Source organism: Phacochoerus africanus, chromosome 3 (assembly GCF_016906955.1).
Source record: "Phacochoerus africanus isolate WHEZ1 chromosome 3, ROS_Pafr_v1, whole genome shotgun sequence".
Classification (NCBI taxonomy): Eukaryota; Metazoa; Chordata; class Mammalia; order Artiodactyla; family Suidae; genus Phacochoerus; species Phacochoerus africanus.
Window position 1 is genome coordinate 16,709,748 of NC_062546.1, and position 27,703 is coordinate 16,737,450.

The window sequence follows — 27,703 nt, forward strand, 5'->3', positions numbered from 1 at the left end:
GGCTTCGCTGCTCCATTTCACAATATTGTGATGCCGCCGTCAGCACCTGTAAGTGCTGAGAAGCTCCACACTTCTATTCAACAAATCTCACCCAAGGGAAGAGACAGGAGCTGCTCTGTGCCTCTCGGGTGCCCTGTGTGCAGGCTCACGCCCATGGGACACCGTGGTTGCTTATTCCCACGTGTCTCCTTACTGAAAACGCTCCTTATGGGGTCACACTGCACACCTGAAGGTGTCCCAAGCCCTGCCTCCCTCCATCCTCTGCAACTGCCTCCCATTTCCCCCTCTCCAGCCCCAGAGCCCTCCCAGGATTCGAAGTCACGTCGGACTGCACAGATGGTCCCACCAGACGGACCCTTGCCTGTCCTCCAGCCCCACTGCACATACTCACCTACAGGGCTTATGCACAATGCCATGTGCCAGCCTCATTTGTCAAAGTGCACCACTGACGTTGGCATCTGTCCTGTTATTTAACAGCGTCCATTCCACCCACACCTGACCCTCCCTTGACTGGGTTCTGACAGCAGAACTGTTCTCTGGGCATGGCTGGGGATGTTTGGGCTGACTTTGTACTGATTTCAACTTCTTTCCAGATATTGACAGGTGCCAGCTACGATGGGGCAGGGGGCTGGGTGCCCACTACACACCAGGCATGCACAGGAACATATGCCCGAGTAGCTCCTACAATCAGCCAGACAGGCAGGGGAGCAGGCTTCCATCCCCCCCCCACATTTTACTTTTGGGGAAACTGAGCTCTGAGAACTTCCATGAAGCTGGTAAGAGGAATTTCTTTCAGTTCCAAATGCAGTTAAGGCGGTGCTTCCCACGAGGAGCTGCCAAGCCTCTTTCCCCTGGAAACAGAGTAAATCTATGTCCCTTTTCCACTGTCCACCAGGAAGCCCAGGGCCAGACATATAGGCCAATTTCTTTCTTTCTTTCTTTCTTTCTTTCTTTCTTTCTTTCTTTCTTTCTTTCTTTCTTTCTTTCTTTCTTTCTTTCTTTTTTTTCTTCCTTTTTAAGGCTGCACCCATGGTATATGGAAGTTCCTGGGCTAGGGGTCGAATGGGAGCTGCATCTGCAACCTATGCCGTAGCCTGTGGCAACGCTGCACCCACTGAGCCAGGCCAGGGATCAAAGCACATTCTCATGGACACTAGTTGGGTTCTTTTTTTGTTTTGCTTTTTAGGGCCACATCCATGGCATATGGAGTTTCCCAGGCTAGCAGTCTAATCGGAGCTGTAGCTGGTGGCCTACACCACAGCCACAGCAACAGAGGATCTGAGCTGCGTCTGAGACCTACACCACAGATCACGGCAACGCCAGATCCTTAACCCACTGACTGAGGCCAGGGATTGAACCTACGTCCTCATGGATGCTAGTCAGATTCGTTAACCTCTGAGCCACAACAGGAACTCCCCTAGTCAGGTTCTTAACCCACCGAGCCAGGCCAGGGATCAAACCCACATCCTCATGGACATGAGTTGGGTTCTTAACCCACTGAGCCACAATGGGAATTCCCCAATTTCAAGAACTATGGAGCTCAAGGCCAACATACGTGTTCATTTCCCACCTAGAATTTGTTCTATTTTATATTTCCCTTGGCTCGAAAAATTTTTAATGTATTCTATATATTTTTATATCCTCATACGTGTTCTTGTGAATGAATGACTGAAAATTAGCAAAAACCAAAAGCGAGATGGGGAGAAGTCAAGTGGGGGGCCCAAGGTCGTGCTGCCAGCCCAGGGGTCTGTCTACCCCGGTGCCCTCCACACTGACCTCATCCCCTTCCTCTTCTCCTCGACCAAAAAAACTAACAGTGTCTGACCATCTCCTTCCTGCTGAGCACGACAGGTCCTGCTACACCCACCCTAACTTCCCAACAGCTCCATCAAGCAGCACTAACAGCAGCGCGTACTCTGTCCCAGGGGCTGCTTCCTGCATGTACAACAGTGATCCTCATGATGACCCTATTAGGTAGGCGCAACTGTGATCCCCATTTTACAGAGGAGTAAACTGAGGCACAAAGCATTTGGGTAACTTACTAGATGTGCACAGCTAGTAAGTGTCACAGCCAGGATTACAACTACTAAAGTTCCGGGCTCTACCACCCCTGCTCACTACCGTGATGCTGTCAGCTTAGTCACCGAGTCCCTCCTTGTACAGATAAGGACCTGAGGTTCCAAGAGACAAAGGGTTCGCCAAGCGTGGGCTCTGACTGTCCGGTCTGGATGGCGGCAGACACAGGGGCTCCCTCTCCCAACTTCCAGCCAAGGCAAGGCCACACTTCTAGAAGTCAGGGCACAAGTCTACTCCTGCCAGAGACACAAAAGAAGGCTGCCAGGCAAAACCATGAGGACCAAAGAACCTTCCATCTCCAAGGCCATCTCAGCTGCCGCCCCCCCACCACACTGGACCCCTCTGTGCTGAGCGCAGGGATCACAGATCACGGGGAGCAAATCGACTCCCCCTTCCCTGCCACACCGATGGCTGAGTGCCCAATTCACCAAAGGCAGTGTGGAAATGAGTTTGAAGCACGAAGACCCAAGTTCGAATCCCAGCTCTGCCACTTACTAGCTGTGAACCCTGGGTGAGGGTGGGCCTCTCCGTACAGTGCAGTATTAATGCCAGCACCTCGCTGCACATCTGGGGACACTGGCAGTGCCCATGCAGCCCCCACCCACCCTCCCAGTATAGATCTGCCACCACATTGGTGCCCGCCCCCAGCATCATCGTGGCAAATCCTTCCAAGGCGTCAATCAGCAAATGACAGAGGGACAGGAAGGCCAGGGAGGTTTGCTCCAACTTATTCAAGACATGCTTTCTGCAACAAGACTGAAAAATAAAATTAAACAGTAAAATTGGAGGTGGAATAGAAACCCCAAATCAGGACTGATTTTTCCAGAACTGCTCAGTCCTACCTCAGGCAGGGAGGGGTGGGGCTCAGAAGGTCCCTTTGGGTCACCCCACCTCTGGTGGGCATCTGTGACAGGCCCTCTGCCTGGCCCTCGGCAGCGGGATGGGCCGCTGGCCCACGTGACGCATCCTGGTTGCCATGGTTTCTGTTTATTCTGGGGAAGACAGCTTCCCTGACATCCAGGCCTGGTAAAGAGGAGGGTTTGCTGCACGCCGACGGTGTAGCCACTGACATCCCTCTGCCGCCCTCGGCTGAGCCCTCGGCAAGGCTTCTGCACACAGACACAGAAGCGCTAACGTTAACTCAGCCCCGCAGGTTCCTCTCCGCTGACCCCCGATCCGGGGTGGATGGGACCAGGCCCCAGCTTAAGGAGAGAACCAAGGCCTGGGGATGGGGAGTGACTTGCCCAGAGTTTCCTGATGGTGTCCCTGGCATTCTGGTTCCAAGGGACTCCAGCCTTTCCAAAAACCACGCCCTCTATATGCCTTGAGAAAACCTGTCACACACTTGGGGACATCAAAGGCAGCTCAAGGGAGCCAGTAGGGAGGTCCCCAGGGGGACCCAACACTCAGGTCTGCACCCCAGAGGTGACCACATCATTCTCAGTGCATGGTTCCAAGACTGCTGGCCAAGAGAATTAAATCCAAACACCTTGCTTATTCGCCCAGTGTCCCAGACTCTCCCCCACCCCGCCCAGTTAGACACATCCGAACCCTTTGCACGTTTGAGATTAGCCTGTTGTGCCAGGTGCCAAACTGTGACTGTAGCTTAAAAACATGGAAAGAGAGAGAGACATTGGGGGAGGGGTACTTGAAAGTTGAGAAAGAAAGAGCTGAACGTGGCCAGCTTGGACTGGGGAAGAAATCTCAGGCCATGGGAATAAAATGAAGAAGAGTGAAGACTCAGAACTGAATCTTCACCCTAAAATCTGAAACACCCCAAGTAAGTCCACATCTGTCTTCATCTGGATACTTTGTGGTCCTTCCTCATTTGCCTCCAAGGCCCCTTTGTGCAGCTGGGGGCTGGCCCCTCAGGAAGGATTGGGACAGGGTGGCGGGCTCGTCACAGCAGGAAGGCAACCAGCTCTGAGATCCTTGGAGAGCAACAGGATTCCAGGGCCACTGTCTGCATCTCAGCCTGGTCTCTGTCCCATCAAGCACCTGTCCCAAGAGCGGAAGCCCCCTTGCCCCAAGGACCCCAAATGTCAAGCAGGATGGACTCGTCCTGTGCCCTCCCTGGGCGCACACTGAGGAAGCTGAATCCGAGGAAGGCTGACATGTGGGGAGATGGCCCATGTGGGGGCAGGAAAAGTCCCAGAGAGGCAGGACACTGGATGGCTCCCTTGCAAGCATCACGCCTGCCCCCCAACCCTCCGTGGCTCCCACTGCAGGGTCCAAACCCTGGAGCCTGGCACGCCATGCCCTTCCCGAGCCCCAGCTTTGCCTCCTCCTCTGCACCAGCCTGTACCCATCCAGACAGGTCTGCCTCAGTTCCCCAGTTGACAACCCCTCTGCCGCTCCCCTGCCCCCTCCCTAAGGCACGGGCCTGGAGGAAGGGAATGGGGATTTTCCTGCAAACAGGCTTGGGTTCCAATCCCACTAGGATCACAGCCCGGGCACCTCACGGCTGCAGCTTCAGCTCACCTGCACAGCAGGGTTGTTGTGAAGATTAAATAAATAACATAAATGAAATATCCATCCCATGATGGATGCTAAATAAATGCCTGTTCTGCTCTCCCCTCCTCTGTGTGTCCCCATTCCACCTTTCTTGGAGGGCCTGCCTAAATGCCCCCCTCTCCCAGGAAGTCCTCCCTGAATACCGCAAGCCTCAGGGTTCATACTCTCTGTCTCCCATCAACTCCTCCTCCTTCCTTCCCTCTTCCTCCCTCTCTCTCTCTCTTCCCCCCCTCTCTTTCTTTCTCTCTCTCTCTCCTCCCCCTTTCTCCTCTCTCCCCAGACCTTGGGCTCGGAAGTAATAGCTGCCCCATCCTTTGCAGACCCCCACCCATCCACGCATCCCTACCCCAGACTCCGTTACAACCTAAAGACAGGGACCAAGGACCAACCATGACCGAAACCTTGCGACTGCACCCCAAACAGTGCCCAGAGAGCAGAGGTGGCTTACCCACGGTCACAGAGTTCAAACAAGAACTCAGAATCCGGCCCCATCCACCCTGAAGGTCACTGTCAGGCAAGGATACAATGTGAGTGCTGATGGAGTCACCCCCCCCACCCCCGCCCCCCAGATCTTCCTTTTCAGGCTGTGCACACATTTCGCCAGTGGCAACACAGGCTGTTCTCTGCTGAACTGCCCTCGGCTGATGGGAGGAAAGCCTAGGAAGCAGGACCCTCTCCCTCCCCACTCCTAAGGAAGCCCATGGCCAGTGGCCAGCTGACATGGGGGTACAAAAGGCCACCCCAGTCTCAAGATGAGATCAGGAGTTCCCATCGTGGCTCAATGGTTAACAAATCCGACTAGGAACCATGAGGTTTCGGGTTCGATCCCTGGCCTTGTCAGTGGGTTAAGGATCCGGTGTTGCCATGAGCTGTGGTGTAGGTTGCAGATGTGGCTTGGATCCTGCGTTGCCATGGCTCTGGCATAGGGCGGCGGCTGCAGCTCAGATTCAAGCCCTAGCCTGGGAACCTCCATATGCTGCAGGAGTGGCCCAAGAAATCCCCCCCAAAAAAAGACAAAAAAAAGATGAGGCCAACTCCTTTGCATCACTCATGCTCCCATCAGGCTGAAGTGAGGCTCCAGCGAAACCTCCCACCCTGTCCTGCTGCCCCTGCTCCCCTTCTCATGAGAGCAACCCTCGCTCAACCTCTTTCACAAGAAGCCCTGTCTCAGGCTCTGCTGCTGGGAAGCTCAGCCCGACACAAAGGCCTTGGTTCTCAGATTGTGGTCCACTGACCAGCAGCTCCATATCGCCTGGATCTCGTGAGAAACCCACAATCTCTGGTCCCATCCAGATCTACTGAATCAGAATCCGCTTGTTGACAAGACCCCGTGTGATTCCCTTGCAAGTTAAAATCTGAGAAGCACTGGCTTAAGAGAGATAGTTATCCCATTGTGGGGATCACCCAGCCAACAGGGTATTAACCTAACCTGGCCATCTCAATCATATAGCAAACGTGCACGTTATCCAATCCTGGTAGTTGACTGTGGAGATGAGCCAGTTAGCAAAGACACAATCATCCCAACGACCAGCTGTGCCACCTCCATGCTCCAGGCGGGTGCGAGTTCCAACATTACTGAGGGAGAAGCTCCATATCCCTCTGATCTGAGCTCTACCCTATACACCTTAGCCAGTCACCAGAACTCTGTTCCTCCTTGATGCCCCAGGAACCAATCCCAGTGTTTGCGTGAGTCAATTAGAGCCTCTGCCTCTACCACCTTCCTGAAGGGACCCCAACCCCAATGTCAGACAGCTAGGAAAGGTTCTCCAAAGATGCTGGGAAAAGGGACGGCTAAGATTCCCCGGGGCTCTGGAGGGTGCAGGGAGGGGGAGCAAGCCACTGATATCTCTGCCTTGGAAGAAGAAGGTTCCCAGCCTGCCCTGAGTCAGAAACTCCTCTTCAGCGGCCCCAGTCCAGCCTACTCCAGGGTATGGGCCCCTCAGAGCCCGTCCGAGGGGATGCCCATGACCTTTGCAAAACTAAACGCAATAACCAAGTCCTACAGGCCGAGCGGACCCCAGGGCCAGCCCCAGAGGCTGCAATAATCCAGACGTGTATTTGGACAGGAGGAACCCTGCAAAGCTCCGTCAACTCTGCCTGTTGCCCGAGGAGGGAAGCGGTTCACCTTTTGCTAATCGCCCTAATTCATTTTTTATTACTAACTTGCCTGTTTTCTATTTGCCATCTGATTGAAGATATTACCGAAGGCATTTAAACAGCATCAGACCGTCCTGCAATGGCAAACATAACTCTTTTTATTGAAATCTGCATTAATATACATATAAGTCCCTGATCACAAAGACCTCACCGGCCACATGTTAGACCCCAAGTGAAGGCAGTCTGGGCAAGAGGGATATACACAATTTAAGGTTTTTCAAAAGACAATCTGCAGTGCCGGGAGGATACAATAAGACGGGCGCTTTCTCATGCCATTGGTGGACACGGATGATCCTCTTAGCATGACACCCAGAATCAAGAGCCGTAAAAACTCTCACGCCTTCGAGCCAGGAGTTCTACCTTGACCGTGGCTGACAGCTGAGGTCTTATCCTTGACACCCTCTCCATATCACACCCCACATGAAACCCCTCCCCAAATCACAGCCGTGCTACCTGCTAACATCTCCCTCTACTTCTCTCCACTTCCACCCCACTGGAACAGTCCAAGCCAGAGCGGTCCAACAGAACCTGCGGAAATGCGGGACGTGTTCTATATCTTCACTGCCCAACAAGGGCTATAGGGCACTTGAAAGTTAGCATGACTGAGCAACTACATCTTATCCAATGTTACCTTAAATTTGTTTTTTTTTTTCCTTCTTTTTCTTCTTTTTTGTCTTTTTACAGCTGCACCTGTGGCACATGTGGAAGTTCCCAGGCTAGGGGTCAAGTCGGAGCTGCAGCTGCCAGCCCATGCCACAGCCACAGCAACCCAGACCCAACCTGCATCTGTGACCTATGCCACAGCTTGCGGCAACGCCAGATCCTCAACTCACTGAGTGAGGCCAGGGATGGAACCCGCATCCTCATGGACACTATGTCGGGTTCTTAACCTGCTGAGCCACAATGGGAACTCCAGTTTAAATTTAAATAGCCACCTGTGGGGGGGGGGGATAAATGAGGAGGGGATAAACATATACACACCACTGTATACAAAACAGATAACCAACAAGGACCTGCTGTATAGCACAGGAAACTATACACAACATCTTGTATAACCTATCATGGAAAAGAATGTGAAAAAGAACAGTCCTATCTATGCATATAATGGAATCACTTTGCTGTATACCTGAAACTAACACATTGGAAATCAACTAGATGGCAATTAATTAATTAAGAAAAATAAATAAATAGCTACCTGCAGCAAGTGGCTATCCTATCAGAGAGGGCAGCCCCAAGCCATCATCCCTCCTCTCCTAAACTGTTGTAACTGCCTCCCAACCATCTTCTTCCATCTAGTCTTGCCCCAGTCCACTGTTTTCCATCAGAGAGCCAAAAAAAATTACTCTAAAATGCAACACAGCTCAGAGTTCTCTTGTGGTTCATAAAGGGTTATGGATCCAACATTGTCATTGCCACGTTAAACAGCAGGTGGTTGCTATGGCTCGGGTTAGATCCCTGGCCTGGGAACTTCTGCGTGCCATGGGTACTGCCAAAAAAGAAAAAAAAAAAGGAAAAATTTAAAAATAAAATGGAACACATCTCAACTCTCGCCACCCTTGAGACACAATTCAAGCTCTTGGATGTGGCATTCAAGGCCGCATCTCCTGGGACAGAGAATACTCCAGTTCCCAGGGAGCCTGCGGTGTCCAAGGTGCTGGGGCGGGTGCGGAAGCAAGCAGGGAAGCCCTCCCCGAGGGGGTGGCACTTGAGCAGATACTTAAGAGCCACGTGTGTAGGGGTCTGCCAGGTAGGTGGGGGCATGCCCAAACCAGCTGCACAGCAGTTACAGTTGCTCTGACAGCTATATCCATGAGCCAGCAGCAGAGAGCCAGCCCTTGTGAAGTGACAACCTTGTGGTGGGCGTGGCAAATAATAAACATAACGAATAGGTAAATTACACATGGTGAGAAGGGAAAAGAAAAAGATGGGTAAGGGGTTTATGGGGGATGGGGCAGAGGGCAGTTTGCAGCACTGAACAGCAAGGAAGGAAAGTGCCCAAATGTCATTCTTTTTTTTTGGTCTTTTTAGGGCCGTATGGCGGCATATGGAAGTTCCCCGGCTAGGGGTCAAATCGGAGCTGCAGTGGCCTACACCTCAGTCACAGCAACACCAGATCCTTTTTTTTTTTTTTTAATAATTTTTTTATTTTCCCACTGTATAGCAAGGGGGTCAGGTTATCCTTACATGTATACATTACAATTACATTTTTCCCCCACCCTTTCTTCTGTTGCAACTTGAGTATCTAGACAAAGTTTTCAATGCTATTCAGCAGGATCTCCTTGTAAATCTATTCTAAGTTGGCAACACCAGATCCTTTAACCCACTGAGCGAGGCCAGGGATCAAACATAGATCCTCATGGATACTAGTCAGGTTTGATACCCTTGAGCCACAGCGGGAACTCATAAACGCAATTCCTGAGGTCTGTGTGGTAGGACAGTAGTGAGTGACCTCCCCCCACTTCATAAACTTTTTGGCAGGTCTTCATAATTTACAGGGTTTTTTTTTTTCATTTTTTAAAGTTTTATTGAAGTACAGTTGATTTACAATGATGTGATGATTTCTGCTGTTCCAAAAACTGATTGAGATACACACACACACACACACACACACACACACACATACACACACACATCCATTCTTTTTCAGATTCTTCTTCCATCTAGACGATCGAAGAATACTGGAGAGAGGTCCCTAAAGAAGAAAGTGGTGTTAACTGCAGGAGAGAAGTCTCCAAAGAGTCCTGTTTGCGCAACAGAAACTTTCCCAAGGGCCAAAAAGAGATTTCCTTATCTCTGAAGGTCAGGCTGACTCTGTCCCCAGATACCCCAACCCAAGCAACTGGGAGTGACGCCTCCCTCCTGAAAGCAGCAAGGTCACCATCCCCAGGGAGACAGGAAGTGGACAAAACAGACATCTGAGATCTCCCAGCCCTTCCCCCAGAGAGTCAAGCATGGATGAAAAAACCCAAGGGTTTCAACCATCAACTCTCTTGACTCCCATTTCAACTTTCTTGCCCGGGCTCGGCTGGCGTCGAGGGCAACATGTCATTACAAATGGACACTTAGGAGTTCCTGTTGTGGCTCAGTTGGTGAAGGATGTGACATTGCCTCTGTGAGGATGCAGGTTCGATCCCTGGCCTCGGTCAGTGGCCGTGGCAGTGGTGTAGGCTGGCAGCTGCAGCTCTGATTCGACCCCTGGCCCGGGAACTTCCATGTGCTGCAGGTTTGACCACAAAAAGAAAAAGAAAATTTTTTTAAGGAGAACTTACATTTATTAACATTTGCAAGGCCCAGACAGTGTGTTTCTCATATTTATGTGTTTATTCCTCCTGGCAAAAATGTACAAACAAGCCAAGTGAGGCCCAGAGAGGGTGAGCAAATTACTATCGTAAACAGAGCCTGCAATATGTTATGGTGGCTCTCTCTAGAAAACATAATGGCCACACTGATTCATTCATTCTTTCAACAACCTTTTATTGAGCATCTTCTACAATGCAGACATCATGCTAAGGTGCTAGGGACTCGGCGGTGATGGTACTGATGGCTCCGAAGGTTGGAAAGCTTATTGTCCTCAAGGTGGAGCAGACACTCAAGTAATCTCTTAGACAGATCACGCAAGGGGACCTGGCTGAGATAATACACTGGAGGCTGAGATACAGAGTAACAGGGTACTGCAGAGATTAGGAGATCAGAGTCTTGGAGAAGGTGAAGACAAAGCTGAGACCTGTATATGGCACAAACGGATCTATCTACAGAAAAGAAACAAACTCACGGACATGGAGAACAGACTTGTGGTTGCCCAGGGGGAGCGGGAGGGAGGGGGATGGACTGGGAATTTGAGGTTAGTAGATGCAAACTATTGCCTCTGAAATAGATAAGCAATGAGATCCTGCTGTACAGCACAGGGAACTATGTCTAATCACGTGCACTGGAGGATAATGTGAAAAAAAGAATGCATATAAGTGTACGGCTGTGACACTTTGCTATACAGCAGAAATTGATAGAACATTGTAAATCAACTGTAATAAAACACTTTTGTAAAGAAAAACAAACAGAAATACCACCCAAAAAAAAAAAAAAAGGCTGAGACCTGAAGGATGAGCAGGAGCCAGTCTTGGGTAGAATGAAGACTAGGGCTTCCAGACACAGCATGTGCAAAGTCCTTCAAGCAAAAAAAACCCACAAAAAACCAAAAAAAAAAACCAAACAAACAAACAAAAAAAAGAGCATGGCGGGGGGAGGGGGCTGCCTGGGAAACAGCAAGAAGGCTGGGGTGGGAGGCTGGCTTTGCTCCTCACTGCATCCCCAGCACAAAGCCTGGGGCCTCAGACAGAGCAGCTGGGAATGAGCCTGGAAAAGCAGGCAGGGGCTAGATCACACCAGCATGTATGGACCAAAAAGGCCATTTGATGTTACCTACACACCAAGGGAAGCGGTGGAAGTTTTTTTTTGTTTTGCTTTTTTTTTCTTTTTATTGCCACACCTGTGGCTCATGGAAGTTCCCAGGCTAGGGGTCAAATCGGAGCTATAGCTGCAGGCCTACACCACAGCCACAGCAACATGGCATCCAAGCCACATCTTCGACCAACACCGCAGCCTGTGGCGATGCCGGATCCTTAACCCACTGAACAAGGCCAGGGATCAAACCCGCATCCTCACAGACACTATATCGGGTTCTTAACCCACTGAGCCACAACAGGAACTCCCATTGGAAAGTTTTAAGCAGAGGTCTGGTTCACCTAGCCACAAAGGAGCCCTGTGAGCGACTGTGCCCAGAGAAATGACAGGCTCTAATTCACACACCAGAAAGAGCTCCACTGCAACCCAGATGGCTCCTCAGCACATGGTTATGTGAGGCTTATGTGTCCCCAAAAGCGAGGTGCCCCCAGCTGGTATGTGGGAGGTGGCCACCTTTCAGAAAAGCAAGACAAAGTAGCAAGTGACAGGACATGTTGACAGAACACCAGACGCAGGGCTGTGGGCAGAGGGAAAACTGTCCCAGAGACACTGCAATAGGGTTGCGGCTTATTGTTAATGTGGAGCCATTAGGAAAACACAATTATGTGCTTCACTGATACTGTAAGACATAACCCAAGACGGCGGGCAAACAATTAATGCTCCATCCAAGGAAAATGCTGAACAGAAGAGCCAGTGGAGGAAATGCTTGCACTGGGTAGGGGGTGAGCCCTTCAGGTTTTTTTTCCCTCTCTCTCTGTCTCATTTAAAAATCAAAGTTTTGCCCTTAAGCATACCTAGACGTCTTTGGAGAGGGAATTAAAATTAAGTATGCCAGGTGCTTAAATACACATTATTATCCCATTTACTTTCATTAAAAGGTAATAAGCACAGTTAATCCCATTTTGCAGATGAGGAAACTGAGGCCCAGAGATAAGACATAGCTTCCCAAATGCCCTTGCTTCCACATGCTGCTCTTTCTACCTGGAATGCTTTTCTCTATTCTTCATCTTCAAGAATAGAGGCCAATTCATCTTCAAGCACAGGCCAGGTGTCCCTTCCTCTGAGAAGCCTTCCCTGACTGTCCCCCTCTGCCACTCCCGCCATCTGGACTGATAGTCCCGCACCCACTTGGAAGTGGTTCTTGTTACCTGTCTCTCTAACACATTAGACCATGGCTTTTCAAGGACAAGGACCAGGTCTTGAGCACCTGTTCATGCTTGGCATCTACCCCCAAGCTCTGCCTACAGCTGGCAGCAAATGTTCTTTGCAGGGCTAAACAAATGAATGCATAAGTGAATTAACTCTTAATATATTTCAAAGCCAGGATTTGATATCAGGCCAGTATGACTCCAAAGCATATTCCTGGCCAGAGTTTGTATGTGTGTCTTTTTTTTTTTTTTTTCTCTTTTTAGGGCCGTGCTTGTGGCATAAGGAAGTTTCCAGGCTAGGGGTCGAGTTGGAGCTACAGCTGCCAGCCTACACTACAGCCACAGCAACACGGGATGTCTGCGACCTACACCACAGCTCACAGCAACGCCGGATCCTTAACCCACTGAGTTAGGCCAAGGATGGAAGCCGTGTCCTCAAGGATACTAGTCGGGTTTGTTGCCTCTGAGCCACCACAGGAACTCCTGTGTGTGTGTCTTATACAGATCAATCCAAAAATGTATTCAAACACAGGATATATTACAAAACACATTGAGGGTTTCACTCAAGCCTCCAAAAGAGCTGCTGAAAAGCACCACCCCCTCAGGGGAAAGAGGATGATGAAGGAAGGGTTAACCAAGCCCTTTACCCTTTTGAAAGAGCAGTTCGCCTTTGTTATCTGCCTGGCAGAACTCCTCTGGAAACCTGAAGAAGGCAGGATATTAACGACATTCCTGGGCAACTCTGCTTATAGTAAAAATGACCCTTGATTGGTAAGTTGCATCTGGACTGAAAGGAATTATAAATAAATGATAAATATCTGCCAAAGAAACCAGATTTGAGGTTTCCCTGAGTGTCGTGACTCTTGTAACTGACATGCCCTTTGCAGGGCCCCTTCCAGCAGATACTACGGAATTGTTACCAGAGATATGGGTCCTTCAGGAACTATAGCTTCGAAGTCAGGGTGGCTACCAAGCCACTGTGTACCTGAGCTAAAACCTGGGGGAGGGGGCTGACGAAGAGAAGAGGTACTGGCCATCTCCGTGGATGACCGCAGAAGAGGAACAGAACAGATTGTGGGCCCTGCTGGCAGGCGGTGGTTCCTGTCCCAAGTCCTTTGAGGAGACAGGTACCAAGGGTCACCTGTGTGAGTCTTGTGAGTCTGAATGTTTAATTGAACCTTAAAGAGCCCCTGTGGGAGCTTCCGTGAGAAAGAAGAGAACTGATACAGGGGAGAAAGGAGACCATGCCAACCAGAAACCCCACTACACTTATTCTGAACTCGAAAGCTCTTTAGAGCTCTCATCTAAAAAGACATAAAAACCTGGGAGGGTGCCTATGCTCGCTGTCCTTTGAGGGCCCAAAGGACCTGAACAGTGCCTGGCACAGGAATGAGGGATGGGGTGACTTGCTTGATGTCCTAGCAGCCTCAGGACAAATCTGAGCTGCGAATACGGTTATGCGAGGTAACTGAGGCTCAGAGAAGTTAAGTGACAGATCCAAAGTCACACAGCTTGTAAGCGTCAGGATATGAACCCAGGTCCTTCCATAGAACTCAAAAGTCACATTTGAATCCACTATCTGGTTTTGCCTAAAAATTAACTTTCAGCTCAGGTGGATGTGTAGATCAGAGAACACATAGGGGGTGATGTGGGGTAGGGTAAAAGGACCTCCTTAAATAATGTAGGTAGCACCCCATAGGCAGTCATTAAATATTTGCAGAATAAATGAGCAACAGAAAGCCCAGGGGCCGTCTTCCACGTTATCAAGTTCAGTTCAAGTCAAAACAACACAGTGGAACAATAAAATTTATGCATGAGATTGACCCTGGGTTATTACAACTGAGTTGGATTCGTTTCCAACAACTTTCTAAATCATTCCTGCAAATGAGGCCCAACTTCGAGATAAGCACGTTTTAATCAGCTGTAATGCAAAGGCATTCTATTACCAAATGATGTTTGAAGTTGAAAACCAAGGCAGGAGGCCCAGCTGGGCCCCCTCGCTGCCCCCAGAACAGGCAATGCAACCACAGCAAACACAAGGGGCAAGCTGGTCTACCCCTGCATCTCCGCAGAGGGCAGGGCTCCAGCTGGCACCACGGAGGCTGCAGGAGAGAGGAGCAGGGAGGGCACAGTCCAAACCCCAGCTCTGCCAACCAGCTCCTCTGCAGCCCTTTGTGACCTTATCTGCTTGGATCTCAGTCTTTCACCTACACAATGGGACACATGTGCCTAGCACAATTCTTAAGAAGACTGAATAAGACAATACAAGAGAGTGAGCCTGACATGTAAGTGCTCAGAGGATAATCCATGCTTATCTCTACCCTACTTTTCTCCATAAAACAGCACAAATTTTACAGAGAAAAGTCAGTGAGAAGGGGCTTTTTGTTCAAGATAATGGATATAAGCCATACTTTCACCTCTCCCCTCTTCTAAACCCCACTAGAATGGCAAAGAAGGGAGACCAGATACATACGCATACTCATAATTATATCTACACACAAATATTCATAATCCAGATAGAGAGAGAGATGACATATGAAAAGCGAACTCCAAAAGAGCCCATGAGAAAATAAGAAAACGGAATTCTCTTGTGGTGCAGCAGGTTAAGAATCTGCCATTGTCATTGCAGTGGTTTGGTTGGCTGCTGTAGCGCAGGGTTGATCCCTGGCCCAGGAACTTCCACATGCCACAGGTGTGCCCCCCCTCCGCCCCCCAAAAAAGAAAGAAAGAAAAAAAAGCAAGAAAGGGTTGGGCATCAGAAATATCAAGAGATGCTGGAAATAAGAAGTGGAAGAGACAGACTGACAATGAAACCCACCAGCTCTAAGGCACCAGCACACCAACACAAGACCTTTGGAAAAGTTATTTTCCAAACTGAAGCCCAGAAAATCCAAAAGTACAGGCAGCAAGGGTTTGAAAGCTCTGGGCAGGGGAGGTGACTTGACTTTGATGTTGGCCTGTGGTCCTCAGAGAAGCTGACTGTTAGTTTTGCCCTGGCGAAACCCCAGGAGAAGACCTCTCTGATTAAATGGGAAATCTGCCTCCCTTATGGATGGGCATGAGCAGGACAGAGTGCACCAGTGCCCACGGGTAACTGCTGGCCTCTAATAGAAACAGATGTCCCCAACCTCAAGCAAGCTTGTCCCATGCCCTAGGAGAAGTCCTCAACTTCAAATATCTCCCCATAAACTACACCCAGGCCACCTCAAGTCAACATTCACACTGCACACCCACATGCTCGTGGCTTTCACAGGTGTCGAAGAAACTCACAACTACAGAACAGATCTACCTAGACCCCTGTTTACAAAAAAAAAAAAAAAAGTCAACCAAGAATTACTAGGCATTTGTAGGAAATAAAAGCAGAAAAGAAAGGCTAAGAAGTGAACCAAAGAGTGAGCCAACAAGAAAACAGCTGATGCAGCAAACAGAAGAAAACTTTTCAAAAATCTGAATTACCTTCAAGAAGATTCAAGATATTCCCATATCCATAAAAAAAAGAATGGGCTACTATCATAAGATCAATCAAGAAACAATATAGAGGAGTTCCCTTTGTGGCTCGATGGAAATGAACCTGACTAGCATCCATGAGGTTGCAGGTTCGATCCCTGGCCTCACTCAGTGGATTAAGGATCCAGCCTTGCCGTCAGCTGTGGTATAGGGCATAGACATGGCTCGGATCTGGTCTTGCTGTGGCTGTGGTGTAGGCCAGCAGCTACAGCTCTGATTAGACCCCTAGCCTGGGAACTTCCATATGCTGTGGGTGCAGCCCTAAAAAGACAAAAGAAAAAAGAAAAGAAAGAAGGAATACAGAATTCTGGGAAATTAAAAAGTGATTGCAGAAATAGAAACCAAACTGGAAAATGGCTATACTTGGAAACAGACCTACCACATCCCCTCAGAGGTCAGCCCTGGGGAGTAGGGCTGAGAGGGCAGCAGGGAAAAGGAAAGAGAATGTGAGGGGCTCTACTTTTTTCCTTTATATTCTAATATATTTCTGTGTACTTTAAAGAGAATGAGAACAATTTAACAAAAAGAATGGTGGGACTTGAGATAGAGGGAGAAAGAAAAGACGGAAGAATGAAATGAAACTGGGAGTGAGTTCATCAACAAAAGATGTCAACAGTCTCCTATGTTACAGCCACAAGTGACCCAATCACTTGCCTCTGAGCTTCGTGGTTGCTCAGAGGTGAAAGAATGGTGAAGGGGCCACCGTGGATGCTGACCTACAATGAGGCAGGAGCAGGGCAAAGAAACACTTGAAGAATGCGACAGCACTCCAGTTCAAAGAGAAAGCCATGGTCCCCGGCCCAGCCACGACTCCTTCAGTCCTGGCCCAGAAGCTCCTCAGAAATCAGTGCGGAGTCCTCCCCAACACACTGTGGAGGAAAATGTGCCACACCCCAGCACACGAACTCTGGAATCCTACCCAGGAATGTGTAAGAGGAAAGGAGGTCCCAGAAAACTCCTTTAATTATCATTTTTATTAAGACCCAAGAAACAGTTATCCTCCAGCTCTCACTCATATCATGAAATAAAAAAGAATCCAGCAAGGGACTCAACATCTCTAAAAAGCATCAGCATGCTGGCCCTTCATTTCCTGGGAACCAAGAGGAAGGTGGGTTTTCTCCCCCAGATGCCTCTCCCTGAAATGGACACTGCGATGCTCCCCTTTCTACCCATTCATTCCCTAACTGCTGGGCTCACAGCTGTACCCCTCACTGGGACCTGCTTCCTACCACAGGGAACTTCTGTGAGGGCAGCCTGAAGCCAGTGACCAGAGAATACAAGAATTGAAGGAACGGGAGGCCCTCTTGCCTCAGATGGGGACAAACTGGAGCAGCCCTGTGGGATGCTGCATCATTAACTGTATCCCAGGCCGGCATCTCCCTCTGCCCAATCATGCTTCCCCAGTCCCTTCAAGGTGCGCCCCTTGAGCACCTCCCCCCCAAACCCACCTTCCACAGGCAACTCTCCATCTCAGAGTCTGTTTCCAGGGAGTCCGATGTAAGATTCCCTCCAAGGTGAAGGAGATGCTCCCCAGGACCCCCAGGGGTCCTGAAGAAGGCAGCAGTCTCTGTACACCTGACCATGTCCAGGCCAGGCCACCAGTACATCCCTATTTTCCTAGGCCAAAGAGGGAAAATCCTCCCATATTCTAGCCTAGAGCTGGGTTCCCTAAGTGTGCTTCTCTGACCAGCAGCCCTGGCATCATCAATGTGCTGGTGAAGCACATATTCAGCCCTTCCCCGGACCTGCTGAATGAGAACGGATGGAGGGTGGTGCCGGCAACCTGTGTTTTAACTGATTGCTGCTGATTCTGATGTGCTAAAGTTTGAGAAGCAGAGCATCCTTGGCTGCTGGGGGAAAGCACACATATGTCATTAATGTGGGAAACACATGTCATTTCCCACAGCAGAATGTAAACTGGTGTAGCCACTATGGAAAGCAGTTATGGAGGTCACTTAAAAAAAAAAAACAAAACTGATAATAGAGCTACCGTATGACCCAGCAATCCCGCAATCCCACAATGAAATATTACTCAGCCATAAAAAAGAATGAAATACACTATGGCAGCAACACAGCTGGACTGAGAGAGTATCATTTTAAGTGAAGTAAGCCAGAGAGAGGAAGACAAATATCATATGATATCACTTATACGGGGAATCTGAAAAAGAATATAAATAAATTTATTTAAAAAACAGAAACAGACTCAGACATGGAAAAGAAACTTATGGTTACCAAAGGGGAAAGGGGGGGTAAAGGGATAGATTAGGAGTATGGGATTAATAGATATACACTACTATATATAACAGATAAATAACAAGGATTTACTGTATAGCACAGGGAATTATATTCAATATCTTATAATAACCTACAATGGAAAAGAATCTGAAAAAATATATATATATATAAAACTAAATCACTTTACTGTAACCTGAAACTAACACAACATTGTTGGGAGAGCCCATTGTTATGGCTCAGCGGTAACAAACCTGACTAGTATCCATGAGGACTCGAGTTCAAAGCCTGGCCTCACACAGGGGTTTAAGGATCTGACGTTGCGTTGAGCTGTGGTGTCGGTCACAGACTCGGCTCAGATCCCACATTGCTGTAGCTGTGGTGTAGGCCAGCAGCTGCAGCTCCGATTCGACCCCTAGCCTGGGAACTTCCAAATGCCCTGGTTACAGCCCTAAAATGCAAACAAACAAACCACAACACTGGGGTTTTGTTTTTGTTTTTTGCCTTTTTGCCTTTTCTAGGGCCGCTCCTGCGGCACATGGAAGTTCCCAGGCTAGGGGTCGAATCAGAGCTGTAGCCTCTGGCCTACTCCAGAGCCACAGCAACTAGGGATCTGAGCCGAATCTGCAACCTACACCACAGCTCACGGCAATGCCAGATCCTTAACCCACTGAGCAAGGCCAGGGATCGAACCCTCAACCTCATAGTTCCTAGTCGGATTCGTTAACCACTGAGCCACAATGGGAACTCCGAAACCACAACATTGTTAATCAACTATACTTTGATTTAAAAAAAAGAAATAGGATGCCTACTATGATAAACCCCAATTCCATACAAGTGAAGAATTTTTGTAGGCATTTATAATAATATTAAACTCTCTACCCCAAACAAATAAACAAAAAACTCCCCACAGCAGAAGACCAAGAGTCAGTTGCTGACAGTGGTCTAAATCCAGCAACATGAAACATTCCACACTGTATTGTTTATAACTCTGGCCCCAAGGCACCTTTCTACTTAAAACCCAACCAAGTGGCTGGGATGCTGCCCTCCACCCATATAATGCTCTCTGTTGGTGTCCCTCTCTCCTGCAGGTAGGTGCCCCCGGACTTAGGCTGACAGTATCCCCAAGCCCTCTCCAAGCCACCTTGCAATGACTGCTCCCTCTGCCTAAAACATCTCCCCCCAAGGCCACCTGTTGCCCAGGTCCGTTTGGTGTTCCCAGCCAGACTCTGCCCTGCGAAGCCCTCCTATGCCTCTACCACTGTCACTTCCATATATATAAATAAAACTACGACTCTGCATTTCGGGCCAATATATTACAGATCCACTCAGCCCTTCATCTAGGAAAGATGAGTTTTCTATGAAGTCTCTGAGCCCTCAGGACCAGGGCTGAATCCCCTAGCACACAGTAGGCACTCAACAAAACCTCTGAACATCTGAGAAACCCAACAGTAAACAGGTCATTAGATACTGACAAATCATAGCCTTGTTTCACATTCTACAGGCACCAGAAATCACAACTGTAGAGAAGCACATTGAGGCACAAGGATAATTGATCAAAATTTATTATCCTGTGTTATACAACATGTTTTCACTAAGATATAAAATTACAATTTACCGTGACTCATTAAGTTAATAATTCCTTACCATATGTTTTTACTGCTACTCCCAAACCATGCTGAAAAATCACTATGTAGGTTTTTTGGTCCATGTAAACAGGATGACAATCAACCACAATGGATACAGGATTTACTGACAGGGAGACTCAGGACTAAAACACTGGACAGAAAGCCTGAACCCCAAATCTCTGCCACTCTCATCCCCATTATCTCCTAGTTTACCTGCACCACACCTTCTAGATCAGTGGTTCAAACAGGGGTGATTTTGTCCTCCTGTCCAGGGAATACTTGGCCAAGTATGGATTCATTTTTAACTGCCATGCCTAGAGAGGGGGTGCTATTGGCAGCTGGTCGGTAGAGGTCGGAGATGCTGCTACACATCCTATAAAGCATGGACCAACCCCCACAAGGAACTGTCAGGTCCAAAATATTCTATTGCTGAGGTTCTAGCAAACACTGTTCTAAATTAAAGGGAACTCCCATATCTGCTACTTTAATCTGAGCTTCACATCGACAACATGAGGAAGGCATTACTGGCCCTTGTACAGATGAGAAAACTGAGACTTGGAGTGGTTAAGTGATGCGCTCAGGGTCACCAGCCCACGCCAGTGCACCGTGCAGCTGCAGCCTGAGCCAGTGCTCTCTTGCCTCCTAAACCTACCTTCCCTCCCACGCAAATTCAAGAAGGACACCGAGAGAGGCAGAGGAAACGAGCAGCTCCCTTTCCATCCACAATGCTGAGCAGAGATCTCCTCAACCAAGGCACAGTAATGCCTGATGTTACAAAGACCCTTCCCCCGGCAGTCTGTGCTGCAACTAGATTCCTCTTGCGTTTTAACTTTCAATTGTACTGTTCTTTGTGGGTAGAAATGAAAAACACTTCCTGCTGGCACTGAGTACCTGGCAGGCGGGATTTTCAAGGCCTGTGATTACACCAAGGGGGAGGTGCTGATGTTCCCACTTCCCAGATGAGAAGACTGAGGCACAAGGAGAGGAAATAACTTACTTACCTTGCACCGAGGATGTTAAGGTAACATTCAAACCCAGGTCTGCCGGGTTCCAGAATTTACACTGCCTTCATAACCTGAGACCAGCTCTGGGAAATCTGAGAAGCAAAATAATGCTGGCAGCCATGTGGCAGGGGTGGCCTCCCAGCCTCCTGGCTGCTCTCCATGCTGGGCTCTGTCCCCTGTGCCTACTCAGGGAAGCTCTTCTAGGAATGTGAGGTCACAGCCAAAGACTCTTGGCCCCTGTCCTGCCCTGGATGTGCTCACCGCAAAGTCTTCAGATTATAAGAGCCAAACAGATGCTAAATTCCTCAAGCCACAGGGAACAACAGGCCACCCTGAATTCATTCATTCAGCAAATATTTACCGAGCACCTCTATGCCAGGCCAGCTCTGGAAATCTACAAGTAAAGGCAGACCCAGTGGTTCCTAAGTATATGAGGGCCCATCTTTTCGAAAAGCATCCTCCTCCTCCTTGCTGCCTGCACCACACTCTATAGTTATAAAGGACACGACCAGCCTTTATTTCATTTTATTTCCGCACCACACAGCTCCCCATCTCGTAAAGCTAACAGTCACTAATTTGCTCTCCCTTTGCACAGAGGGGAACAGAGGCCTAGAGGAAATGCACTGTCATGCTCAAGGTCACCCAGCGGACTGGGGGCAGCTGTGCCAAGTCTGGGCTGCTACTTCTGACATTGGTAAGGTACAGAAGTGTGGTCCCTGAGGACCCCTTGGGACAGGTTAGGGACAGGCTCCAGGGAACACTTTTAGATAGAAAGTAAAAAAGCTTCCCCCCAAGACCAGCTGTCTCAACTCCAAGTTCAACTGGCCCAGGGCTCCTTCCCCAGGACCCACCCACAGCTACCTGTGCCCCAGAAGAAAGATACTGTGTGGAGCCCACCTACTAGGGATGCTGAGCAAGCCTCTCATATCTCAAGTTCAGATGAGGTGGGAACAGCAACTCCCACATCATGGATTTGCATCACAAGGAGCCGCCAATCATTCACTAACCAAGTTTGTCTAGATCCCAGCCAGAGGCAAGATGCTGTGCCCAGAACTGTGTTGGGGGGTGGAGAGTTGACTCATTCACCCACCAGCACAATTTCCTGAGTAATTATGGGTCAGGCACCGTGCCAGGTGCTGGGCATGGTTCCTGCCTGGTGGGAGCCCACAAAGACCTGTATACAAACAACCAAACCGCTGCTACACCATGAGTGGTATCTGGAACTGTGGCAGCATGGCTGGGAGCTCGTCAGGAGTGCAAAACCTCAGGACCCCAGACCAAATCGGCTGCATTAGAATCTTGGGGCAGGAAGGGGTGCCCCAGAATCTGTGTTTCAGATCTTGCCAGATGATTCTGAATGTGTTCATAAATTTGAGAGCTACTAGTCTAGACCACAAAAACCTTCCCCAACCTCCCAACTAAAACTGCAAACCAGCCCTGGGACTTGACACCCCTAACCCACTTCCCTGTTTCATTTTTCTCCATAGTTGTACTGCCATCAATCACAATACCATATAGATCTCACCCATACATTTATGACTTCTCATGCTGATGTGTAAGCTCCAGAGGATAACAATTTGAGTCACTTTGGTTCACTGCTGCAGCTTCAGTTGTCTAGAGAAAGTGGTGCTCTATAACTGTTTGTTGATCAAATGACAGATGGCACAACACGCCAAAACCCAAGCAGTACCGTTCTTGGGTGGAGCTGGAGGAAGAGAGAAGGTTGCTGGCCATGGAGCACTGCATAGAGAAAGTGATACCCAGGTTGGCCTGGAAGGGTGTTTGGACCAGGGATGAGGGATGCTGGGAATATAGAGATGCTAAGCCTTTTACTGGAAGAGGTCACAGGTGGTTGACACCATCGTTATCTAATTAGTAGCTGGTATATACCAAGACCTGTCCCAAACTATATCAACTCACTTAACTCTCCGGAATCTCAGAGGTAGGCAGTGTTCTCCTTAAATGGACCCTAAGGCTTGGAGATATTAAATAATTTGCCTCCCTCACAGAAAGACTTGTATAAGGATGTTCATAGCAGCTTTATTTATAATAGTCCCAACCTCTAAACAACCCCACATGTCCATTGGCAGGCAAACAAATAAACCAACTGTGCTACATCCACATGATGTAATAGTACTAAATAATAAAATAGAAAAAACTACGGATATACACAACATGGCTGAATCTTAAGGACACTTCATTGAGCAAAATGAACCCAGACGCAAAAATGTGTATGTTTCATATGAGGTTCTAGAACTTAAATGGACTTAGTACATTTAAATTGAACGTCAATAAAGCATTAATAGAAATCAGATAAGTAGTTTCTTCTAGGGGTAGGAAGTATTGACTGGAAAGGAGCATGAGGGAACTTTCTGGAGTGACAGAAATGTTTTAGTCTTGGATTGGGGTAGTGGTTACACAGGTGTTTACATGTGTCAAAACGCATGGAACAGTGCACTTAAGACTTGGGTGTTATTGTATGTAAATATCTCAATGAGCTAACATCATTTGCCCTAGGTCATAAAGCCACAACTGGCTGTCTGAATCCAGGTTTGCCCAATTCCCCTAATCTGCCATAGTTGATCGGGGAGCCCCAGGCAGTGTCCCCAGCCTAATGAAGTACCTTGCCCAAACCGGGTTCTGGCTTCAGCTGTGCTCTCCATTTGCTATGTAATCTGTGCGTATAATTCCTCCATGACTCAGTTTCCCCTTGTGTGAAGGAAGAAGAGGACCAGTAGTTCCCAGCAGGGGGCCACAGACCCTGGCTGCTACCTGGCCACAAACCCCTATGCTCAGCAGGCACCGCTACTACATGATGTAAGTCTTATGCCTGCTTCATATCTTGTTAGCTCTTTCCCAATGCATGCTAATATTATTGTGATTAATAAATATTCATTTCAAAGCAAAAATGAAACCATAGCAGCTTTCTGTCATTGTGTATTTTCTCAAACAAAAGATACCAAAAGAACAGCCTCTGCTCATGCCTTTGGTTTAAAGAGACTGGAATCTCTGTGTTCGAGGATCCCTAAGGGGACAGTCGCCAAGGGAACGGTCGCCAAGGGCCCTTCCAGGTCAATCGCCCCATGGCTGTCCAGCATCACTTAGCAAAGGCTTGCCCTTGTATTTCTCAGGCCTGGGTCCCCGTAGGGGACAAGTCTCTTGTCTGGACTCCAGGGACCAAGCCCCCAATGTGCAGTCTGTGTCCCAGGTTCTATAGACCTCGGGTGTGGTCATGGTTGTACTTTGGGCCTGATTCCCCACCCCACCCACAGTTCTGACAGTGACCAGCTCTAAGGATGGAGCCTGGCCATTTCCCTCCCCCAATCCCTCAACACTAGCTCCTCCACACAACGCGCCCAACTCCCAACCAGCATGAAGGGCAAGTGCCCCCTTATGATCTGCTACCAAGAGGCTTCGGACCCACCCCTCAGTGAGCCAAGTGACTTCCCCTGCCTCACCCCGCCAGGAAGCTGAAGGATTGGGAAGCAAGTCCCAAATCCAAGTGCAAAGTGAGACCTTTCTTTCCTCTATCCTAGCAGCCCAGCTGCCATCCTCCTCCACCTGGACACACCTTCAGCACTGGGCCAGGGATCCTAGATCACAGACAGAAGCCAGAATCACCACCTTGCCATTCCCTGGTTGGTTCCCTCCCACCAAGGTTTTACACTGGTTCTTGGTGCTGAGTCAGAATAAAGCAGGGGCCTTCGCTGAGTGCCACCTCCCAAAGGCCCCCTTATGATATCACCCCACTCTGATGGGGTTTACAGAAACACCACCCCCAAAAGGAGCACTGCAAGCTAGGGGCACACACACAACCAGACATTCACAAATCCCCAATCTCACCCATACCCCTAAACCAGGGGCTGCTGGAATCTTCCCAGCTTCATATTTTAAAAAGTAACAAAGCCAAAGGCAGAAATACCAGCTGCCCCCCCACACACAACCATCTTCCCCCTCTTGAAGACTCCACTTGCTAACGTCTCATCAATTTTCCCTCCATCAGATGGAAGCAGCCAGAGAACCAGCCTTCTCTTGAAGACACCATCCCCCTCTTCGGCTTCCAACTTTGCAGATCACGGGACAAAAGATAATCACCCCATCCTCCGAGAGACCTCACTTGCCGCCCACCCGGCCCCATGCCACCCCACACCGCCCTAGGCCCAGATGGCCCGGGACCTCACCCGATGGCCCAGGAGAACTGCGCAGGGCTTTGCCCCCAGACTCCAGAAGCCGCTCCCCAAGGCCTGAGGATGCACTCAGCGAGGCCTTGCCTGGGAGGCCCCCGGTTCCCGCGCAGGAAGCCCCCTCCCCGCAGCATCGCCACAGCAAGAGGCTTGGTGAAAAGCCTGTGGGGTGGGGGTGAGGTTGAGACCCCGAGAAAGCCGCGGATCCAGCCACCCGACGCGCACTCACCACGCAGCGCCGCGGAGCCCGCGCGTCTGCGCCAGGGCCGCGGGGAAACCCACGCGCACCGTTCAATCCGGGCTCCGAGTGACGAAAAGCCGCGCTCGGCTCCGGCCGGCCCTGGACCGACGCACCGACCCGCTGACGCACGGACTGTCCCGCTTCCTAACTAAGTTTGAAAGTTCCCGCCCGGGCGAGGGAAGGGCTGCGAACCGCGCCGCTGCACCTCAGCGTCCCCCGCAGGGCTCAGCGTGGGCAACGGGGTCGGTCGCCACTGGTCCGGGCTTCAGGAGCGCGAGCTCCCATCGCGCCCGGAGCAGCGCTATGGGGACCGGGCTGCGGGCGGGGACGGCGATGTCGGGAAAGAGGAGGTGTCCCTCACCGCAGCCCCAGTCTGGGGGACGTCGCTTGCCGTTCCTGGGAAGAGACAGGCCTCCATGGGCCACTGCCAACTCGGAATCCGAGGCCCTGCCGGGCAGTGACAAGCGATTAGTAAACGGCCCAATTAGTGCGCGGCGGCGCCAAGAAGTTAAAACTCTGACGCGCGAGTGTGGACGACTCAGGTGGGGGAGGGGCGGTGCGGGGGCTGCGGCTGCCCCTGGGTGTGACCTGGTGTGACTGTGTGACCGTCAGGGCGATTAGCGTGTCTGGGGTTCACCGTTCATGGCGTGGCTGTGTGACAGCGTGCGACCGAGTGAGTCACTGGGAGTGCGAGCGAGTGACTGTCGGAGAGACTTCTTTGTGTGCCTGTCCCCAGTTGTGACTGCGTGTGCCGGCGGAAGGGGGCATGGAACGGGGTGTGCGGAACCGAAGTGTGGGAACGGGTGACTTGTCTGTGGCGGTGTGACAGTGCAGGTGGGCGAGTGACTGCGTGTGGTTGTGTATAAATGACTGTCAGAGTGACATGTGTGGGACGGTAGTGTAAGCAGGTGCATGGCTAGCAGTGTGTGAGACGGAGGGTCAGTGTGTGTCGGCCTGTGAATGAATGAGAGGCTGTCAGGAAGACGTGGGTGAGTGTGTGTCACTGTGACATCGTGTGACTGTCGGGGTGACTTCTGCCTGTGATCCCAACAACTCTGGGCGTGAGTGTCACCATCAGAGGATCGGCGTGAGTGGCATGCGCCCGTCGGTGGGGCTGATGGGTGCATGTCCCCGCGCGTCGGCACCGCCGGCATCTCCCCGCGTGAGTCCCCGAGAGCGCCCGCATCCCGGGCCGCCGGGTGACGGCTGCCCGCGCTCCAGCCCGGGACGCTGTGGCTCGGCGCGGGGTCCGAAGGCGCGGGCAGGCCCCGCCCGCCAGGGCCCCCACCCCGCCCCCGCCTACCTTGCCGCAGTGGTAATAGTCCAGGGGCGCCAGGCCGGCCGGCTCGGCCCCGGGCCGCGCGCCCACCGCGGGCGCCGAGGGGTACAGGCGGACGTCCATGGCGGGCGCGGCGGCGGCGGCGGCTCCCGCGGGCAGTGCCTGGGCGGGCGGCGGGTGGGAGCCAGTGTGCGAACGGGTGTGCAAGCGCGGGGGGCGGGCCGGGGGCGGTGCCCGGCGGAGCGCCCCGCCCCCGCCTGCCTGCCCGCCCGCGCGCGCTATTGTTCCGGCCTCGGGCGCCGCGGAGGGCCTGGGGTCGGGGCCCGGGGGGGTGGGGTCCCTCCTGCGGGCCAGGCAGCCGCCGGGACCCCCGCCGGGCTCTCCGCCCCCGGGGGTTCGGGAGGGTTGCGCGCCAGTCCAGACGGCCCTTTCCCGTCCCGCCTTCCGCCACCAAGAGTGAGGGGAAGGAGAAGCCTGCACGACACCCCTCCCAGAGTGGGACACTCCCCGCCCTCGATAGTTAGAGCACTGAGCCCCACTCTACGTGTGGCAGAGGGGGAGGAACACTTTCGGAGATGGGTGCTGCCTTACCCGGGGGCTGCAGCCCAGACCCTAAGGCCGATCTTAGGGTGTCCTCCCTCCGTGTTCACTGATTTGAGTCCTTGGAGAGCGGCCCTGGAGGATTGCTGCTAAAACCCTCACTTTACATATGAGGAAACCGAGGCAAGGACTTGTGGCATCGAATGTGGAGTAAGCTCCCCTGCCCTCAGAGGATCCAGGACTGAACCCACCCGGAGAAGGCAGAAGGATTCTGCCCCCTTTAATGACAGAGAGGGGGAGGGCTATAGAAATGGCCTACAAAGTGAAGTTCTGGGGAAGGGTCCAGAATCTTCACCACCACCACCACCACCACCACCGTGGAGTGAGAGAAGTACGGAAATGAGGCTCCCATTGTGGGGAAAAAAGGTGACTGAAACAGGCTCCCTCTCCTCTAAAAAAGTAAAAATAAATTTGTTTTTAAAAAAAAAACCCTCTAACTCCTCATATCACCTGCTGGCAGCTGGCCTGTCATCTAAGAATTATCTACTGGAACAGTGTCTACTGCCTCACCTCCCACTGACTGGGCCACCACTGTCCTGTGGTTCTGGCTCTGGCACACTGGGGAAGCCTGCCTGGCTGGGAAGGGTTGGAGACCAGCAGGTAGAAGTGGCTCCGAATGGGATTCTTGGATGCCAGCAGGACAAGGGATGCTATCTAAAGAAAAGAGAGTGCTTC

The 27,703-nt window shown here is 50.7% G+C and overlaps 1 protein-coding gene across 2 annotated transcripts in view; it reads right to left on the reverse strand.

Annotated features, from left to right (window-relative positions):
• Positions 1-26,588, reverse strand: part of TOX2 (TOX high mobility group box family member 2) — a 144,648-nt gene extending 118,060 nt beyond the window's left edge. The window contains exon 1 of one of the 2 annotated variants that reach the window (XM_047771053.1): positions 26,453-26,588. In XM_047771053.1, coding sequence (XP_047627009.1) covers positions 26,453-26,551 — 99 coding nt within the window. In that variant the 5' untranslated portion in view covers positions 26,552-26,588. Of the gene's footprint in view, positions 1-25,137; positions 25,653-26,452 lie in introns of those variants that run through there. The other variant, XM_047771054.1, reaches the window with a different exon arrangement.
• Between the last annotated feature and the right edge of the window lie 1,115 nt (positions 26,589-27,703).